Here is a 22,006-nt window from a genome sequence, read left to right on the forward strand (position 1 = left end):
CTAGACTAACTGATACTAAACAAAATTCTATGCCCAATACTGTCACTAAAACTGAATCCGCTGTTGGTTTCACCTTTAAGGAAACCAATGTAGTAGAAATTATTAATATTATGAAATCTATGCGGCCTACCAATTGCCCAGGTGAACTTCTCCCATCCAAAATCATTTTGGAGCACAAAGAGCAATTTGCGCATTTCTTATGTAGATTCACAAATGCCTCTTTTCGGTCAGGCAAAATCCCTCAGCCACTGAAAAATGTTGCAGTTTCACCTCTACTAAAAAAAGCTGGACTGGATCCCTCTGATGCTGCCAACTTAAGGCCAATTACGAATACCCGGTTTCTACTCAAACTTATAGACAAGGTTGCAACCATCCAATTGCAGGACTATGTATTGATGGCTGATGTACTTCATACTAAACCGTCAGGCTTTAGAAGCCACCATGGCACTGAGACTGCCCTCCTGGACCTGCAGACCTTTATGCTTTCTAAGCTGGAAGAAAGCAGGTCGGGGCTGCTGATGTTGTTGGACCTATCGGCAGCCTTCAACCTGCTTGATCATAACATACTTCTTGATAGAATGCAGTCAGTCGGGGGCCTCTCTGCTAATGCCATAGACTGGCTGAGATCGTTTCTAGAGGGTCGTCGATCGCAGGTACACTGGGGGGGACTGTGCCTCGGAACCTCAACTGTTGACCTGTGAAGTTCCACAGGGGGCATGTCTCTCCTCTTTATTGTTTAATATTTACATCCTCCCTCTTTGTAATGAATTGGAATTCTTTCAGATTTTCTTTTGCAATTATCCGGATGACTTCCAATTGGTCCTTGACATCACTGGTAATCATGGCACAGACCAAAATGTGGTAGATATGGTGTATCAACTGATAAAAAAGTGGATGTCTACATACTGGCTCTGCCTTAATGCCTCAAAGACTGAGCTCATGCTATTCGGACCCCGTCAGGTATTAACTAAACTGGACCAGGCATACTCGGGTTTCAAGATTGATGGTAGTGATATAAAAGTTGTACAGAAAGTTAAAACGTTAGGTACCTTCATGGAGAGTAGCTTAGATTGTGACGCTCACGTCGCTGCTATCTCAAAGAGCACCACCTACCATCTTAAAATGCTCAGGCATGTTGCCCCACTTGTTTCCATCGAAAACCGTACTAAACTGGTGAGAGCTGTTATTCTACCACGTGTGGATTATTGTAATGCTCTCCTATGTGGGGCAAGTAGAGCCAACATCCCTGAACTCCAAAAAGTACAAAATAAAGCTATCCGCATCATCTTCCACATGAAATATTCAGAACCAATTACCGCTGCTAGGGAAACACTACACTGGCTTCCTGTTGAGGCCCGAATTCGGTTTAAGCTACTTACCATCTGTCACAAATGTGTATTTGGGACTGCACCAATCCATCTGAAGGATGTTATAAGTGTTTACCAACCCTCAAGAAGACTCAGATCAGCAGAATATCTCTTACTAGTCCAACATCGTGTGAAACGATCCTGCGGGCTTGGCAGAGCGTTTCATATCCAAGACGCTAAGGCCTGGAATGCGTTACCGGCTACATTGCCTAAGACCGAGGATCTATTCGCTTTTAGGAAACAGTTAAAGACCTATCTCTTCCATTAGTACCTCTCTCTCCTTATAGGTAGCCTGCATGTTCTGTCTCTCGGCGCCTGGATGCCTACGGGCTTTGGCGCAGTATAAGATAAAATAACATAACATAACAATTTACCCCTTATCTGCATTCCATACTCTCATATGTGTCTGGGGCTTGTATTTGCAATATCCCTTCTTTAAATGCAAACACCCTCTTTAATGTCTCTTTTACTGTGGCTTTATACTTTCCAACTGGTGTTTGGCACGGTCGCTGAAACACCCCGGGATCCCCACTTTGCTTTGTTTGACTCACCGGCTCTGTGTGGCGTCTTCGGTCCCGTTTGCACTTACGCAGCAACGCTTTGCTGCCCGCTTACCACTCTGCACTGCTTCCATGTCGGTCCGGTTCCTCTCGCAGTTTCCCATCAGCACACTTGTCTTCCTTCAGGTCCCGGTAAGTGAAGCGTTGCTTTCTCTGGCTGCCGAATGCCCAGGAATCGTCTCGGTTCCTGGCGTGTATGCGGCACACCCTGCTCGCGCAACATTTCTCTGCCTTCTTGCTGGCGAAACCCTTGGCTCCGTCCCACCATTCTGTGTTCCCAGGGACCACACGCCTCATCGAGAGGTATGATGACTTCTTCCATACAGCAGCAGCCTCTTGCAATTGGTAACTATCATGCTCATTGAGCTTAAGGCTGTTTCCGCTCTGTATTGCTCCCTTCTTCCTCCTCGTCCCAGTTCTTGGGTAATTGTGAGAGATGAAGTCCATTGATGTTGTCTGTTGTAAATGACTTGATAAATGACTTGCAATCTTTCGACATGATGAGCCAGTTCTAGATGGATGACATTTTGAACGGCAAAAGAGAACGTTTTAGAGCGGTTACCCTTTTTTCCATGGATGGAAGTTTGGTTAAAGGGGCTTTGGGAAAAGGTTTCTCTATTTTCCCTAAAAGGGGGTATGGAAACATGACACTAGGCCATTAGGTTATTTGGTACCAAGACTGTCCTCTTCATTGGCAAATGGGAGGTACCATGTCTCATCCAATGAAGCCATGACCTGTCCCTGGAGGCTCTCTCCTCCCTTGTGGTCCCTCCTCCTATAGCTGCTCCCAAGGTCAGGATCAGATCGCGACCGCCGTCCCCTGGCAACATGGGAGGAGGTTACCGCCGGGGAATCCGTGATGACTCCATTGCATTCTTCACACTATGATTTGATAGGTTTTGTAAAATTCATCTAGAAAATCATCAGGGCAAGCAGCTTTGTTATTGGGTAGAGATTTTTTAAAAATTATTTTCCAGTGCTGTAAATCTAGACTTCTTTCCCAGTGTTTTGCACACAATTTCACTTTTGGGGTTACCCACTCTTAAGTAACACCCCGCACTCCGGTTTATTTTTATAATTTGGATCCTCATCTATAAGAAATATAATTTTCTGAAAATCTGCTTAATCTCTTTGGAGTCTTCAGTGTTTGCCTGTTTTGTCAGTTAAAGTTGTTAAGACTCGTTTTTTTGTATACTTCTCTTGTCTAAAGTGCAATGAGCTTCCCTGCTTTATCGCTCATTTTACTATTTTTTTATTTCGTTATTTGTGTTTGCTTGTTTTGTTTATCTTTGCTGCCCTGTACTCTGCTCAGTGTGTGGCCAGTTATCTCAATGTATTACATTTAGGTTAATTTCATTCTGTTCGCCTTGTTTGCTAATTCAGTTTGATTTCCATAAGTGTTTGACATATTTTCCTGTTTTTTTTTTTTGTGATGTATTCCAGGAAAACTGGAAGATGTTGCACCCTGATAATGTTTTGAAGACAATCCAAACTTTGCTGGCTGTGGATGCATCTAGATTAGTTTGGAATAATGATTTCATTTCTGCTTGTTTACTTTTGATACAATGCTGATTTTTAACTTAAACCAGCCTTTTTTCCTGAAACAGGCATTTGATTGAATTGACATTTCACATATTGGTTATCTAGTATGATAATATGGTGGATTTTAAAGTGACTTTCTTCCACTAAATTTCTCCATTTCAAGATTCGGCCAATTCCGGAGCATTTATGAGCATGAGAGTAGAATGTATATTCTTGATCCTCAGTGTGGTTGTGCTCACTTTTGACTCCTATAAGCTGAGAGTGTAGCTCTGCCTCTTTCTTGACCAGAGGAAACAGTGTCTCATGCTCCTTTTCTGTCAACCAAAGAGCACAGCAGGATACATTCTTCAGGAGGCGTTTTTGTGACTGCAACTGTCTGGACTCGCTGGTGCTCCTTGTCCACCAAAACAATGCACTGCATTCTCATAACATGCTGGTGTGGCTTACTCTCTGGCAGACATTTTTCTTAATGGTACATTTGTGTTATGAGACCGTGGTACCCTTATCCCAGCATAGAGACCGCCAGTGGCATGTCCTGCTGCCCTTATCCCAGCGTGCAGACCGCCAGTGCCATGTCCTGCTGCCCTTTCTTCAAACCATGATATGTGAACATGCTAGGGTTACAATTGCTGTAACAACCGTCTCCGGATGCTAATCCTCTGTTTCTATGCCTGTGTTTCCAACTACCCCTTTTACATGTCCTCAACAGTATGGGTCAGACTGCTTTACTTAAACAATAATTGAGCTTCCTGATTGGCTGGGAGACCCTCTGGCAGTGTGCTAATTTATTATATCTGCTCAGACGTACCTCAAGAATGCTGGAAGCGATGGTTCTGCTGGCTCATAAAACTGAGCTGTTCCTAGCTGACTTTTTTATTGAGATGTCCTGTGGGGTGGGGTGGGGGGCTTATCTGTTGCAGTTGGGTTCATCCTTATGGCTGTAGGCTGCCAGCGCTGAGATAACCCATTCAGAACCAAACCACAATCTTCCTTGTGGTGACATCATTACTCCCATCTGTAATCTCTCTTCCTGTAGCTGGACTCCTTATTGGTCCCCTTGTCCATCTGAATGCCGTCTTTTGGCTCCTCTTGTCTATGGAGTCCTGTGTACATCAGCCTTATTCGTTCCTCCATCTGATGACTTTGGGCCACTCCCTTTCATTGGGGTCACAAGAGGACACTGTGTTCAAGAGTGGGAAGGGGGTTGAATACTTGTTGAGGCCTGTGAGCTTCACATAAATGTCATTTTGGACTTTGGGCTGCGAAATAATCCTGTGAGACTGTTGGTATCTATTTTTGTCATATTTCAAACATGTATTACTTACCTGTGTGTGTATATAGTAGTTATTTCCCATTCAAAACTATATTGTAAAGAACATATATGTACACATTTTCTTTATGGCCCATTCCTTATTGTGTGACAATCACATTTCGGTACCTTTTAGACAACTGGCATCTTCTTGAGGATTTAGCTTGACTGTTCTGGCCTTTCTACTGTTTGGAAAGTCAGTAACGTACACAAACAACCAATAAAGCAAGTAGGTTGACTTATCAGAGATAATTAAATGGATCTGAAGAAAAATCCCCTTAACGGTCAGCCTTTTCAAAGAGGCAGCCTGCTGGATTTTGGTGTACTGGAAGGCAGATGGTAAAAGTGAGACCAAAAGAGCAGAGGTGACCATATACAGTTTCAGGGTATGGTACGCGCTGACACCAACGCTTGCCACAATCTGGCAGCCGTTGCGTGGACTTTATCAAACTGACTGCAGAGAGGCTCCCCGACAGGAAGTGAAGAGACCCTCAACCACTTATCTGTGATTCAGCCACAGCACGGCTCCCTGACACGAACAGGAACATTTTCCCATCTGGCCCACCATTGGCGTGGCACGGTGGAACCACAAGATGAAACCGGGAGGGGCGTAGCCCCCTTTTTATGTATGCTGATGTGTGTAACACTGCCTGGGTGGGGAAGACTGTGAGATTTGCCAAGGGGATCGAGCAGCTTTCGACCTGCTTGATCATAACATACTTCTTGAGAGAATGCAGTCAGTTGGGGGCCTCTCTGCAAATGCCATAGAATGGCTAAGATCATTCCTAGAGGGTCGTCGATCACAGATATATTGGGGGGACTGTGCCTCGGAACTTCAACTGTTGACGTGTGGAGTTCCACAGGGGGCCTGCCTCTCCCCTTTATTATTTAATATTTACATCCTCCCCCTTTGTAATGATTTGGAATTCTTTCAGATCTTATTTTGCAATTATGCGGATGACTTCCAATTGGTTCTTGACATCACGGGTAATCATGACACAGACCAAAATTTGGTAGATATGGTATATCAACTGCCTCGAAGACTGAGCTCATGCTATTCGGACCCCGTCAGGTACTAACCAAACTGGACTACGCGTACTCAGGTTTCAGGATTGATGGTAGTGCCATAAAAGTTGTACAGAAAGTTTAAACGTTGGGCACCTTCATGGAGAGTAGCTTAGACTGTGAAGCTCACGCTGCTGCCATATCAAAGAGCACCAACTACCATCTTAAAGTGCTCAGACAGGTTGCCCCACTTGTTTCTATTGAAAACCGTACTAAATTGGTGAGAGCTGTTATTCTACCACGCATGGATTATTGTAATGCTCTCCTATGTGGGGCAAGCAAAGCCAACATCCTTGAACTCCAAAAGGTACAAAATAAAGCTATTCGCATCATCTACCAAATGAAATATTCAGAACCAACTACCGCTGCTAGGGAAAAGTTACACTGGCTTCCTGTTGAAGCCCGAATTCGGATTAAATTACTCACCATCTGTCATAAATGCGTCTTTAGGACTGCACCAATTTATTTGAAGGATGTTGTAAGTGTTTATGAACCCTCAAGAAGGCTCAGATCAGCGGAAGATCTGTTACTAGTCCAACATTGTGTGAAACGATTCCGTGGGTTGGGCAGAGCATTTCCTATCCAAGGCGCTAAGGCTTGGAATGCGCTACCAGCTACATTGCGTAAGACCGAGGATTTACTCTCCTTTAGGAAACAGCTGAAGACCTATCTTTTTGACTAGTACCCCTTCCTCTTATGGGTAGCCTGCATGTTTCTGTCTCTCGGCTCCATGGATGCCTACGTGCTTTGGCGCGGTATAAGATAAAATAACATAACAGGGGGAGGGCCATTGGAAAAAGGAGGTGGTGGATAAAGCTAGGAACAGGAAACCGGAAGGTTAGGGAGGAGAAGGAGGAGGGGGTGGAGGAGGGGGTGGAGGAGGAGGAGGAGGAGTCTTGCAACCTATTAAAACAAAGCCAGAAATGGCATAGATCACACCTACGAAGTCCCAGAGGGAGGTTAGATGGATAAGACTGTTGCCTTTTAGGCCCACAAGAATGGAAAGACAGAAACTAGACAGTAGGGGTAAAGAATGGGAACTGATCTGTTATTGACGCCATCTGTGACATATGACTATTGTTGAGTCTCTCAAAACAGTTTGAAGGAATTTTAAAACATTCCACCTTGCAGAACTGCTGCAACTGGGTGATATTTGACAGCTTCCTTGCATGGAGGGCTCACTTCAGATTCTTCCACAGCATTTGGATGGGGTTTAGGTCCAGACAGTATGTAGGCCAGGGGTTCCCAAGCTGTTACCCTCCAGATGTTTTCGCCTACAACTCCAACCTCTATAGTCCATGCTAGGTGATCAAGGGAGTTGTACAATAAAACATCTGAAGGCTAACAGGTTGGCTACCCCTGGACTAGGCCATTCTAATTAATGGAATTTCTTATTCTGTAATCATTTATTTGTAGAGCTACTTGTATGTTTAGGATTGCTTTGCTGCATGCCCCACTTTGGCTTCAGCTCACAGTCAGATGGCCTGACCTTTTCTAGAATCTTTCAAAACAATGCAGAGTGCATGGCTGCGTCATTGACCTGTCATTCGGTTCCTGAAGCATTTCATCCGCGTCTTGAAGCGGTAGAACACCCCAAACCAGCACCCTTCCACCACCATGCATGTCTATTGGGATGTGGTTCACCTATTCAAATGTCATGTTTGGTTTTCTGCATGCATAACACTCTGCCTTTGTCTCGACAGTCCAATAGACGTTGCTCCAAAGGTCTTATGGATTATCTTTAGAGAACTTCCTACAGACAAAACTGTTTTTTTTATTTTATTTAAGAGACCAGTGGTTTCCTCCTGGCTATCCTTCCATGATCACCCTTCTTGTTTAGTTTTCTTGATATTTGAGTCTGGAGCATGTGCTCTAACCAAAAGAGACTGTCCTGCAGTTCATTGGATGTTACTCTGGGGTTCTTTGTGAATTGTGTAATGATTTGCGAGTATGTTCCAGAAGAGAGTGTGATATGAAACTGCTTCTTTGAATGTTCTAGATTTCTAGGCTACCTGTTTCACTGTGGATTGGTGTAGTCTCAGTCTTTAGAAATGGGTTTGCTCCCCTCTGGAGACAGATGAGCATTAACAACTGCCTTCTGGATGTTTTCATAGGTTCCTTTTGATTGTGGCAGGACAATTTTCCACACACCTGTATGGTGAAAACTGATAGGGGACACATAATTATAAGGCAATAAATATGTTTTAATTGCTTTGCATAGTGTTTTCATTCACTGCACTGACTACAGTTTTACTGTTTTGTTTCTAAACTGTTATACTGTTTATTATGTAAATTGTTTGTGATCTCCACTTGAGATCAACGGCTATAACTTTGATGTTGGCCTATTGTAGTATTTTTGTTCTTTCATCTGATCTATGTGAGTGCTGTTTCTATGTCTCACTGTACCATTACACCACCCCATAGCCCCTGAAGTTTTGCCTTACTGCTCAGCTACACTACGTGAGAGATTGGCTAGAGCAAAGTGTCAATTACCCTGTTCATCAATTTAGGGTGCTCTGCAGCATTATAGAAAATTAGTTAATTTTCTTTTTTTTTCAAAATTGTTTTTATTGTTTTTCAAGAGTACAAGCATTGCAGGGGGTCATATCTTACACATTCATAGAGCTTGCAAATAGCAGAAAACAAAACCAAAACAAGTAAATGATAACAAACAGTAATAGTCCTAGGGGTTAGGGGGGTGGGGCGAGGTCGGGAAGAGGAACAGGAAAATTGAGTCTTTCGCAGTTGGCTTGGTACAGGGATGTCGGTTGCCATGGTTTTTGGGGTTGGGTTCTGAAGGTCTTTTCGACTTGGAATGCGGGCTGTTTAGTGTCTTGGCTTTTGGCGGCCTAGCCTTTCGGCAGCGCATGTTGTGGCTTTCCCTTCAGTCCTGGCTTTCCATCCAACGCAACGTTGGGGGCTGTCTTGCTACTCCTGGGATTTGTTGTGTGTGGTCCAGGAAGGGGGCTCAGACTCGATCGAACTTGGCTTTGTTACCAAATGTGATGACACTGATCTTTTCCACTGCTGCTATTTCCCAGCACTTGGACCACCACATTTGCGTGGATCAGCCATCAGGGTTTTTCCATAGTCTGGCGATCGAAATCTTGGCAGCATTCAGGAGGTGCAAGCAGAGGTCTGCCATGCAGCCTGCTAAGGGAATTGACCTTGCCCCGTCGCCCACAGCAGAGCGATTCCCAGATCCCAGGGGATGGTGAGCCCAGTATTGTTTTGATTTGTTCCAGGATGTTTCTCCAGAACCAAGTGGCTTTCGGGTTCAAACGATGGATCTTACCAGTGGTTTGTAGACTTGATGAAGACATGGCTGACCAACTCTAGGGTCTCATTGCAAAAGAGGTACACATTATTCAAACATTTATTATACAATCACCTTAAATCCACAATGTGATGCCTATTTCTGTGTCCATTAAGACTTCAAAAATATGTGTTTACTAGTGCTGTAAGTTTGCTATATAACTTGCAAGTAACGTTTTCTTCATGCTTGTTTTATCGTTTTTATATGACTCTAGCCGAAGCAAGAAATGCAAAATGATAATTTTCTAGTAATAACTAACAATCTGGCTCCTTCACTTCCCTCCTCCCACCAGGGCTACTGTTATATGTTTTTAGAAGAATTTGGCCAATATTACAGAATCCTTATCCCGATTCCTGTTTGGTTTCGGTACCTGATTGGCTCCAAGGAACTTGATAGTGTTACAGGATGGAGTCTGGGGATACTTCTGGCCCTCTTCTACCTCATCATAAAGGTAAGTGACCGTGCGTCATTTGAAATCTGTAGAAGGTTGGTCTGCTTTCCTTTTTTCAGTTGCTTTCTAAATGGTTGTGTATCGGTAATATTTTGGCTTGGGAAAATTGGTAATGTCATGTATACACTGCATATTTTATTCAATTTTTTGAAGGTTCTGTTCTAATATTAAGTCATCAGCATACCACACAGCAGCAATAACCAGAAATAACAAGCCCCCACAGTTCATAATACAAAAGGCAAAGATAGATAAACAGCAGATATTGGAATGGTCTCCACATATTGTTTGTTGATGGATGTAATTCACAGACCACAGTTGTTGTCGTTCCCATTCTGGGATTCTACTATGACTTGTTCAGGAAAGTGAATACCTTGGCCGTTCAAGTTGTGAGCATCTTGTTAAAAGGGATGATGCCACCCAGCACCAATGCGTACATGAAAGTCCTTTACAGTACACCAGTGAAACCAGAGTTCAAAATATTCTACTACGCCGGGGGAGATAAGCGATCAAACATCCCCAAACCCCTACGACCCCTCCTTGCCACCCCAATCCCTACGCACTCCATTTCCCCACGGACAATGAACTTCCCTGGAACGGAAGCTTGTAATTATTTCTGTGTTAATTCCATCTTTATAGTGGCACAAAAGTACAAGTTTAAATTCGTTTTTTAGGTTTCTATAATGACTCTTAGACCATTACATTTGTGCCAATCAATATGAGTAATTGATTTGTTAACACTGATCTAGGGATCTGCCAGGAACGCTTTCCGCATCCCTCTGGTGAGGCGTGTAAGAACTGTCCATAGTGAAATAATACGGTGTCCATCATATAAGTCCCAACAGGTAGTGTGGCAGAGCAGTCAGGCTTTATTGTTAGGAGGTGATGGGCTGGTTTTCAGTTACAATTGAGACACACACAGATACACACACATCTACACTCGCACATCTACACACACACACCTACACAGTCGACACTTTACACACACACACACTGTACCTACACACTTTTCTACACACACTCTACACTTTACCTACAAAAGAGTGAGCTGCAGTGATTTATTCTTCTAAAAAGGATATGAAATCCCTTGTACCTTTTTAAGGTAACACAGATTGTATCAAAGGCCCCAAGGGAGTCAAAGGGGAAATGTCACTGTACAGGTAAGTACTTTTCTCCTACGTCCCGTCCCCTTTCCTTCATACTGATGGGAGTCCATCCCACGGGGACAGGACCGTCGCCTTTTGCAGTGCAAAAAAGATAGCTTCCCCTTTTAATTTATTTCATGTGCAGGCAAATCTGCCATGGAGACTCCTCCCACCAATCTCACCCATCAGTCTGTCTTACCACTCAACGGGACTGGACGCTTTACACACCATTGTGGGCAATTTTCTTTTTCAGTCGCTTCAGCTTTCCCCTCATATTAGATTTTTTCTTGTATATGCTGTTGTGCCTCCTGCTTCACCGCCATACCTTTGTCATATGCCGGTGGTGACTGGATTCACCTTCTGCGCCTCCTGCATCAGGAGCTTCCCTGCCGCAGACATGCACAGTCTGTGCTTGAGGTGTCTGGGCCCCAACCCCTTCTGTAACGCTTCCCTGTTGTGCTCAGCTCTTGGTTCCCGCATGTTTCTTTGATGTCTTAGCCGGTGGAGGGATCTCTTTGACGCGTCTCCTCCACGGTCAGTCATGGAGTTTCTTGCAAAGCAACATCAAAGAACTTTGCATGCTATTGAGATGAGCACCCTATTTTCTCAGGCACCCCAGTCCATCAACCCTTTCCCTGGTATCGCAATGTGAGGGAGGGGTCTAGCTGAAAGACCTGCCAGGGGTGGCCCCCAAAGGCCATAACGGCTAGCACCAGCTCTAGTGCCAAGGGTTCTCTGGAGCCGAGCACCGGAATCAGTTATGAGGGGACTGGCGTTATCAGCAGAGAGATTGCCGCGGATACTCTGGTACCTCCCGGTCCCACGCTCGACTCTCGTTGCCCCTGGTACCGTGGTAACCTCCTGAGGGTCCCCAGAGACCTAAATCCAGGGGCTGCACATTGGTAGATAAAGGCCCTCATGTCCTCACAATGAACTCTTAGTGTTCCATGTTGGTAGGCAACAGCCCTCTTGTCCTTAAATCTTCAGGCCTGAGTATGCACAAAATGGCCGACCAAAACAAAATGGCATCTGAGGAGAGCACTGGTAAGTCAACGGAGCAAGGACGCACTATACCCAAATTGATGCATGTAGCTAGTTGGGACCCCCATGTCATCGCCCTGTATTACCAGCCAGTTCTTCACCCAGGAAGCTGGTTATGAGGTAGACGCCCAGAGACCGATATCGCAAATCTATTGTCCCTCTGCCTCCAAGGGTCTTTCGTGCCCTGTTAAGGGTGGCAGCCCGATAACTGCACATTTCTTATCCCTTTTCAACATCTGAACTACTTACATGGACAATCTATGGCATGGTAGAAATAACAATTGGGCTCCTGGTTGGGAACCTATTCTACCCAGGCGGGTTGTGTAGGGAACAACAATTACAGTTGAATAGGTCCAAAAACAACTTTGCTCAGATTATACTCCTAATCCTTATCACCTTCTGCATGTATAGAAAAAAGGAAACACTCTCTCATACTCTTTTTCCGAAGTAAATCTTGTTTTTTTATATATTCAAAGTGGTGTAAATCAACATAAAATACATTTCAAGAGAAAAGACATCACACGGTATTAAAACCGAGAAATACAGACAAAGGATATTTACAACACACGGAACCAGAACATTATTCGGCACACCTGCCAATTTGTGTGTGTAAAACAAGCTTGAAATCAATCGCGGTTTGTCAAAAGAAAAAACATATTGTAGTGTACATCTCAACAATTCAACATTTTAACATCACATGGGGATATTGAAGACAAAGAGTTCTGTTTGAAGCAAGCAGAGTTACTCACTGAAATTAGGGGTAGTGCGTCTATACCAGGGTTTTTTTTAGTCATTTTAGGTAGGCTTGATGTGCCTCATCTTGTATACGGCCTTCATCAGGACGAAAAGCTGTATGAAATGATGTCTGTTCTATGGCTTAAACTAGGTCCACAGGCACTGTAATGGAGATCCAGTTGCCTCGAGGGCTGATCTCTACGTGATCCTCTCAATGGAGGTCAATTTTCTACTGGTGTCAGCCAGTTGCCAAAGTGGTTGCTATTATTGTCCCGAATACACCTTCAGCTCAGGAGATCCTGCACGGCTGTAAGGCTTGCACGCCGTCTGCTGACTGAATCAGCTGATTCGCGCTAGAATGCTGCCTGGCTGCACAGAATGCTGAGTCACTGCGGTGGCAGGGGGCCCAGCTGCACAAGCGTGCAGTTGGGCCCCCGCCACCGCAGTGACTCGGCATTCTAACGCAAATCGGCTGACCCTGACGACAGCCACCCACCCAGATTCCTCGCCAGGTTTCAAAACCTTATGAAGTCAAAAGCCATGACAGAATATTTTAAGGGCATCACTAGCAAGATGAGGCCTCAGCAACCTACTTCTCCAACCATTCCACCAACTCGTGTTTCCATTACGGCAACTAGGCCTACAGCTACACCAGGCCCTCCTCAGGCTTCGGGGCCTGCCCCATACAACCTCTGATCATTCAGGTGCCACTGGAGCAGCCAGCACCGCCGCCTGTCACACAGCAGCCAAACACTCTGGCCTTTGACCCTCCCGATACTGAGGACAATGATTCATCGCTGAGCAAGCCAGAGGATGACATTTCTCATTCGGCTAAAGCCTTGCGTGACAGGATGTTGGGGCTGACAGAATTCCTTGGGTCCCCAATCTGGAGGAACCGGAACAAGAGTAGGGGGTGCTTTCTGAAGTGCTGGCCCTCATATCTTCAGGCAGACCTGGGCTACAAATGGAAAAGGAGGTCTTTGCTGAGGCTAACAAAATCTGTCAAAAGCCACACACAGTGCAAGCCACCAGTAGAAAACTGGAGACGCGCCAAGCCCCATCCCTTCTGAGAAGATGACTCGCCACTAGTCCACAGCCACACTCCGCAGTGGTAGCCTCTGCTCCGCTCTACACCAAGTCTTACATGTCAAGTGGCTCTGCATCATCACCGCCATTGCTAAGTAAAGAGGACAAACATTTAGAAGCCCATGGTCGCAAGGTATACACCAATGCCTCCCTACAGCTCCGGCACGCTAATGCAGACGGTCTCATGATGGCAGCCAGCCAGAAGCTTTGGAGGGAGATCAGTGATGTCCAAGTTTTCCTCCCAACCAAACAAAAGCAGGCCTTTAAATCTGGCATGATAGAGGCCAAGCTTGTGGCCCATAACCTCGTTGAGGCATCATTGCACCACATTGACACCTCCAGTAGAGGCATGACACTGGACATTGATGTGCACACAGTGGCTTGAATGCATGTTAGCAGATTCTCTTAAGTGCATGACCAAATACTGGAAACACCATTTGACGGCCAAGATCTCTTCCACTTGTCTACCTATGTAGGCTTAAGAAGAGAAAAATGTCTAACCAGACTGCATATTCTCTAGGCTGCCTCTCCAAGTCGGCACACCAGCCTTTTCAGCAATCCGCCTTTTCCAAGGATGCCATACAGAGGGCATTCAGTGGTTTTCGTGGCTACTTGGACAGAAAAGCAGGGAACCCTGACAGGTCTATAAGAAACACTTCCCCTTTAGAGCCCAAAAGGGGATCCCTATCACACTCTTATCGGGTCAAGACCCTTCCAAATGTATTTACTGCTACTATAGATATTTCTTTACGTATACGTCACCAAAATGTAAACACAGAGGGCCTGATTCACAGAAACCTTTTATAATGGCTCAATCCCATTGGAAAACGCTCTGTGAATCGGGCCCAAAGTATCAATTTAAAAAAAAATGTTTTAATAACTTTATTTAAGAAGTATATAAGAAACAATACAACTGAACAACTTCAAAAAAATATGAGTGAAAACAGGTGAAGAAAAAAAAGTCCATCAAAATTGTAAAGTACACACTAAGTAGACAGTAATTCAAAAAATGTAAAGAAATCAAAAATCATCCCCACCCACCTACCCTGCAACAAGACAAAACCACACAGAACAAGTGGTCCATTTTATTATTCCATTTTAAACAATCCTTTCTATCTCTTTTGACACTACTTTCTCATTCTGTGTGTATATCTCAACAACAAAACACAATGTTGTTTTTGCATCACAATTTTCACACATATTCTAATATTCATCAGTGCTAATTCAGTAAATTCTTCAAAGTACCCATCGATATTCCAAATGGTAAAGTTTATTCATCACTAGCCTTGTTATTCTATGTTGCTCAATTTTCTCTTTTCCTCCGTGGCAGAGTGAGTAGTGTGAACAATATGTTCTAGATCAGTATCCTTTCTTTAATGCTATGCACTCGTGCGTTCTCAATGTCACGGAGTCTAGTAAGATCGTTGTTTTTGTTCTCCCCTGTTTCCCCTCCCTTTGCCTGGTCGCGCTCTGAAACTCATGTGTACGAGCGCGATATAAATAAAATATCATATCATATCTGTTATTTATTTGAAAGAGTAGATTGTTTTTACCTTTTCAACCTTGTTTTTCTATATAGTCTCTTCACTCTTCATTTTTCTTTTTTTTTTAAAACTTTTCTTTATTGGCAAGAAGTAGTAGCTGGCACATTACATGTTACAACAACAACACATATTTCATATTTGAAGCGTGAATGATAAAGCACAGATTCTACAGAGGGTTGCATATGATCCTAACAGAGGTTGATTACAATAGAGGCATTTATCGTGTAGTATGATCCGTCCCCTGATCTGGAGATGGGGGAGATGACAGAAGCTGCAGGTCCACCTTGCGGTTCAAGTAGCTACAAAACTCTGTCCATATGTTTTTAGGTCAAGCATTACTAGGCAACATGTTAATGTAGTCTTCTTCACAAGATTGTGTCCAGGTAAGGGCTCTCAGCCACATTTCCAGGGAAGGGGGGGGGGGGGGGGGGGATCTCGCTTCCAACATTGCAGGATGCATTTCTTGGCCACAATCGCCGCCACATTCAGAAACTTAGCCTCCCGTTTCGCCTCAGCCCCCTCCCAGAGCCCAAACAGAAGAGACAGGGGGTCAGGGTCAACACAGAACCCCACTATTTCGGAGAGGGTCTCAAGCACCGCATCCCAGAACGGGGCCAATGCCCCATAATACCAGAACATGTGAGCGTGGTCCGCATCGTTAGACCTACATCTTTGACAGGGGTGGGATTGATCCCAGGCAAATTTCCCAATTGCGTCGGGAGTGTAGTACAGGCGATTGAGTAGCTTGTATTGAACACATCTAACTCTGGAATTAAGAGAAACCCTGCGTGTATGCATGCACATTTTGGTCCACATATCATCCGTGATCTCTAATCCCAGATCCCGGCTCAAGGCATCCCAAACAGTGTGGGGGGGGTTATACAGCTCGTGACATCAACATTTTATACAGGAGGATACAATGCCCTTACCACCAGCAGAATTGGCAATGTAGCAGATCTCTGGGGATGAGGGGGGGGGATGAGGGGGGGTTCGTCCGGATACGAGGGCCACATGTCTTGGACTGCCGCCCTAAGTCGGAAGTATTGCAGCAGCTCCAGTGAGGACTTGGAGTGCCCTGGCTTCCACGTATCTGGGTGATGAATTTCCCGTCGGGGAACAGGTCGGAGAATGATCTGTATCCCAGGTCCGACCAGTGACATATAAGGAGCTTATCTTGTGTGGGGGTGAGGCCAGGGAACGACCAGAGGGGAAGCCATTTGTAATACGGGGGGGGAGCCAGAACCAGGCATCAGATCTGCCGCCACGCCCTTATAGTGGAGGCCACTGGGTCAGCAGGGGCCTCCGAGCGATAAGAGTGAAAAAGGATCAAGGACATGTCATTCACCTCCCCGGTTGCCAGGATTTCGAGCTTAACATGCGGGGGCGGGGGGGGTCCTGGTGATGGTACCAGTATGTAGCATGCTGAGCCTGAGCGGCTATCCAATACTGGGTGAGATCAGGTGCACTGAAGCCACCCCTCTCATAAGGCAGGGTCATAAGTTGCCACTTTCTACGCACGGCACCAGAATGCCACAGAAAGCGGGCGCACCCCGCGTGCAGGTCCGCAAAGTACTGTTTCCCGGGCCAAAGTGGGACGTTAGCGAATATGTATAGGAGCTTCGGAACTATGATCATTTTTATTAGGGACTGTCTCCCTGATAGTGAGAGGGGGAGGTTTCACCATCTTTCCATCCTGGCATCAGCATATTGCGCGACAGCCCCATAGTTATCAGACAATAAGGAGGATTTTGAGAGGGGCACCTGGACCCCTAGGTATTTGATGCCCTCAGGTGCCCATTTGAGAGGAAATTCGCATGCAGGTTGGGAAGTTGCGGGCGTAAGAGGAAAGATTTCTGATTTAGTGTAATGGTGAAGCCCGAGAATGTGCCAATTTTGATAATTTCACGCATGATCGGGTCGAGGTGGACTGAGGGGTCTCTAATGTATAGAAGCACGTCATCGGCGTAAAGTGATATAATTTCGGGGGTATCCCGCAGACGAATCCCTTTGCGCACGTGGTTGTTTCGTACACTATCCGCCATGGGCTCGATGGCCATCGCGAATAACAGGGGAGAAAACAGGCGCCCCTGCCGCGTCCCCCTGTGGAGGGAGAAGGGAGCCGACAGGTGAGAGTTAACCAGGACCCTGGCCATGGGGGTAGTATATAGTAGTTTAATGCAGGACATCATGTATGGGCCGATCCCCATCTTCTCCAGCACCGCCCACAGATACTGCCACGAGACCATGTCGAACGCTTTTTGGGCATCCAGCGTCACGGCCACAGCGTTGGCTTGGGGGTCATTTCTAGAGATGACGTTGAATAGTCGCCGAATGTTTAAGGCAGTGGAACGGGCAGGGACAAAACCACTCTGGTCTGGGTGAATCAGATATTTCATGATGGGGAGGAACCTATTTGCTATGATTTTGGCAAAGATTTTGTTATCAGTGTTGATGAGGGACAGAGGTCTATAGGAGCCACATTCATCAAGAGGCTTACCCGGCTTGGGGAGCACGGTGATGACAGCCTCGCGCAGGGACCGGGGGAGGGTAGTAAGACGCAGCGACTCCTCCCAAACCTCATGAAGGCGTGGAGCAAGGAGGGCGACATGTTCCTGATAGAACTCGGCGGTTAGGCTGTCTGGACCGGGGGCTTTACCTTTAGGGAGGGCCGAAATAACAGCGGTGATCTCATCAAGGGTGAAGGGTGCATCTAATTGTTCTTTGGTGGCTAGAGATATAAGGGACATTGGGATGCGGTCTAGGAGGACGTCCAGATCCTGCGGGTTATGCTCTGGTTGCTGGGCATAAAGGGTTGCATAAAAATCTGCGAAGGTCTCAAGAATGGGCCGGTCAGACCAATGTCGCACTCCGTCATTGTCGATGATACTATCAATCCGAGCTCTACCTCCCTCAGCCCGGGCGAGGCGGGCAACGGTACGGCCCGGCCTCTCTCCTTCACCATACTTTTGGGCCGCAATGGGTCGGGCAAGTTATCTTATCTCACTGAGGGCAAAGGACTCAAAAGTGTCCAGTTCTGTTCTTATCTGTGCAAGCTTGGGTGGCGAGGGGGTGGTCGCATACTCGCGCTCTAGCTCCTTAAGTCTGGACTCGGAACGGTGCAGAGAGTTTCTAATGTCTTTCAGGACCCCAGCCTCTCTAGAGATACACATGCCCCTGATGTAAACCTTAAAGGCCTCCCATCTCACCCCATCCGTTGTGTCGTGGCGTTTGTTATTATCAAAAAACAAGGTGATATCTGCGAGGATGTCAGCCTTGAAGACAATGTCATGCAGTGCATCTGACTTAAACCGCCAGTTAGAGTGCTGGGGGAGGGCCGGGTGCAAGGCAATGTCCAATGTGATCGGGGAGTGATCGGATAATGTGCGCAGCAGAATCTGTGTGGTAAGTGTTTTGCCCATGAGCCCCGCGGAGAGAAGGAAAAGATCAATCCTGGAATGGCTGTCATGGACAGAGGAGTAAAATGTAAACTCTTTCGACATTGGGTGGAGTACTATCCAGGCATCTACCAGACCGGCAGTGACCATGTATGCATGGAGGCGACGAGCGGCTCTGGACAGTGTTCTGGGTGCAACACCAGATCTGTCCAGGTCGGAGCCTAGGATGAGATTCATGCCCCCCCCCCCCCAGATAATGGCAACCCCAACATAACCTAGGAGGATGTCAAGGATGTGGTCAAAAAAATCGGGTGCATCTAAGCATGGGGCATATGTGTTGACCAGGAGGCATTCTGTATTAGCAAGGAAACAGTGGAGGATCACATATCTACCCCGGACATCTATATGGCTGGTGCGAAGGGAGAACTCCAAGGACTTGTGAATCAAGGTGAGGACACCTCTGGACTGTGAGGAGAACACTGTGTAGTATTTGTTGGGGCCCCATGCCGGGGCAAGAGAGGACGAGAGATGTGCGAGGGTGTGGGTTTCTTGTAAGAGAAGTATTTTGACGCCGTGCCTCTGGACATAAGCCGTGACTCTGCGTGCCTTCGTGAAGTTGCTGAGCCCTCTGATATTCCAAGACATTAGCCTAATGGCCATTCAGTAGCTCTTTAGGGGGGATCCGAGTAATGTGTGTCATAGTTTGTCAGACCAGTGCCGGCCACCAATACAGTGGCCAGATATATCGTACCAAAAGCTACCACTGCCTCACCATTTTTGTTAAAGCATCCCCCAACTGCGCCTCCCCCCTCCCTCACTGCCTTCCCCAACACAGCAGTGCCCAAAAACCCACCCAAAGTCTCATGGCTTTCGTGCCCAACCCAATGGGGCAGACCGGCCCCCGCACCCAACAGGGGAGCAGCCAGTGAACAAAACAAGCCAAACCCGGCGTTGCAACTGCAATGGGGGTAGCTTCTGCCGTGAGCCCGATTAAGATGATTGAACGGTGGAGTACACCAAATAACGTGCAGCGGTAACTAAGTTAAGTTTTAGAGGAGACACCATAGTAGTGTACGGTAAGTAGAGGGTATAGGAATAGAGGATCCCAGTTTAGGTGCAATATACCGTAGAACATACATCTGTGACCCATATTGTGTTTAATGAAACTTCGCAGCGAGTTACGACAATGAATGAATACACAAAGGAAAGGATACATGAGATTACAAGGAAAATGCAGATGACAGGCGTGGTAATGGTACCACAAATGATTCAAGTAATGGGTGTATGGCAGGCCGGCTCAACCCTCATCCCCAGGGTTGCCCTCTGGCCCTGGGACAGGAATATGGGACTCAATAAATTTCACTGCCTCCTCAGGGACTGTGAAAAAGTACAGTGTATTACGGTGGGTGAGCTTCAGACTTGCAGGGAACAACATGGCGTATTCCACTTTCCTCTCTGTAAGCAATTTTTTCACACCATTGAATTGTCTGCGCTCCATTTGAACGTTGACCGAGAAGTCGGGAAAGATACGGATAGTCTGGGACTCAAGTTTCAGTTCCCCTTTTTCGCGGGCCAGACGTAGAATATGGTCTCTATCCCTGAAGCTGAGAACCTTGGCAATAATTGGTCTGGGGAAGTCGCCCGGCTTGGGGCGTGGGGCCAGTGAACGATGGGCGCGCTCAATAGTGAAAAACGGGGAGAGTTGAGGATCGCCCAGGAGGTTTCTCAGAAGGGTCTCTACTGCAAGTTCCATTTTGCCTTTGAGGGCTGCCTCCGGAACCCCCACAATGCGGATATTATTCCTGCGGGATCTGGACTCTAAGTCGTCACACTTCGCCTTGGCCTGCTTCATATCTCGCACCAAGTCAGAGACCGTGTTCTGGAGCACGTGTACCTCATCTTTAGTGGCCCCAATACTGGTCTCGGCCTCAACCAGCCTAGTGCCATGCTGATCCAATTTGGTGCGTAGTGAGGCTACATTGGCGTTTATGTCATCTAATTTTTCATGAAATGACGCAAAGTTTTTGGCCATGGACTCCATAAGTGTCGTAAGGTCCGGCTGAAGAGAACATGAGGATGCATCCGGGTCGTCCTGAGGGAGGGCAGCCCCACCCTGGCCCTGTTTAGCAAGTGATTTGGCAAACTTGTCCATTGCTTCAGCCTTGTTGGCCCCACGCGCCTTGCCGGACATATTTGGGGGCACAGTGTGAACAGCAGGGTATATATTGCAGTAAGTCAGCAATGGGGCCCCGGGGGTTTATGGAGGGACTCCGGCACTCAATCAGCAGTGGGCCGGCAACAGCCTAGGGGGCAGGAGCGAGGAGTACTCCCAGCAGGTGTGTTCCAGGGCGCTGGGCCCACTCTGAGGGGCAGGCGAGATGTCTAAGTGGCAGTATACCTGGGAGGGATAGTCTCAGGCGGCGCACGCCCCGGAGCCATGAGGGCCTCAGGCAGAAGGAGCCAGTAATGGAGGGCAGCACAGTCAGGGGCGCCTAGTGAACTCAGGGCGCAGCAAATAGTTGCACAGTCTGGGGAGAGGAGAATGATGGAGCGCCCAGAGTCGCACCAGCGCAAGACGAATGGTTTCGGGGGAGCCTGGTATGTGTGGGGGCCGCGGTTCCTCAAGGAATGGGACAAGCACAGCCCGTGGATAAGGCAGTCTAAACTGGGCGTAGTGTGCAGCAATATGAACCCCTCACCTCCGAGTATTGCAGGCTGAAATGCGGATGGCGATCCGGGTGGGAGCGGGCCTTCAATTAGTAGATGGTAATCCGGGCGGGAGAGGGGTTCCAATTGGTAGCGGGAGCCCGACCACAGGGAGGCTCCGGCACCGCCGCCCAGCTCCGGCTGTCCCACGGGACCAGGGACGTCGGCGGCGGAACCGCCAGGCAGGAATGTCGGGGTGTTGTCGTTGCGGGGGGTCGCTCCAGCAGCCCCTGCAATATTATGGATTGAATCCGCCCGCCAGGGGGCTGGCATCGCCACCGCCGCCCAAGAGCAGGAGCAGGCCGGCGAGGGAAGCAGTTCCGACAGGCCGCGAGCACAGGCGCACCCCCCACAGGGAGAGTGGGGGCGCGAAGGGCAGCGCCACCCAGCAGCACGCACCGGTGAAGTCCAAGGCGGGTAGGCGGAGAAGGGGGAAGCCCGGTGCCCCAAGCGGCAGTGCACCCCGCAGGCAGATGAAGCCGGGCAGCCGGCCGCCGCCGTCGAGCGGTCCCCCGCAGGGCGCAGGGGGGGATGGGCTGCAGAGGGATCATGCGGCCCAGGAGGCCTCAGCCGGAGGTGGAGCGGCCAAAAATCTCCGATTTCGCCCCAAAACAGGCCTGGATGATGTAAAGGCATTGGGCAGCACAATGCTCAGGGTCTCAGCTCCAGAATATTAGTAGAACCGCTGATTCAGACGGATTTCCAGCTGATGGGCCACGGAGCGTTAGAGCTAAGCAGCCATCTTGC

General features: G+C 47.3%; 1 protein-coding gene across 3 annotated transcripts in view; it reads left to right on the forward strand.

The window, feature by feature from the left end:
- The window catches only part of RNFT1 (ring finger protein, transmembrane 1), a 424,054-nt gene that overhangs the window by 305,419 nt on the left and 96,629 nt on the right, over positions 1-22,006 (forward strand). For all 3 annotated transcript variants that reach the window (XM_069615093.1, XM_069615094.1, XM_069615095.1), the window contains one exon: positions 9,452-9,610. In XM_069615093.1, coding sequence (XP_069471194.1) covers positions 9,452-9,610 — 159 coding nt within the window. The remainder of the gene's footprint in view (positions 1-9,451; positions 9,611-22,006) is intronic.

Source organism: Ambystoma mexicanum, chromosome 9 (assembly GCF_040938575.1).
Source record: "Ambystoma mexicanum isolate Mex_15411 chromosome 9, UKY_AmexF1_1, whole genome shotgun sequence".
NCBI classification, from domain to species: Eukaryota; Metazoa; Chordata; class Amphibia; order Caudata; family Ambystomatidae; genus Ambystoma; species Ambystoma mexicanum.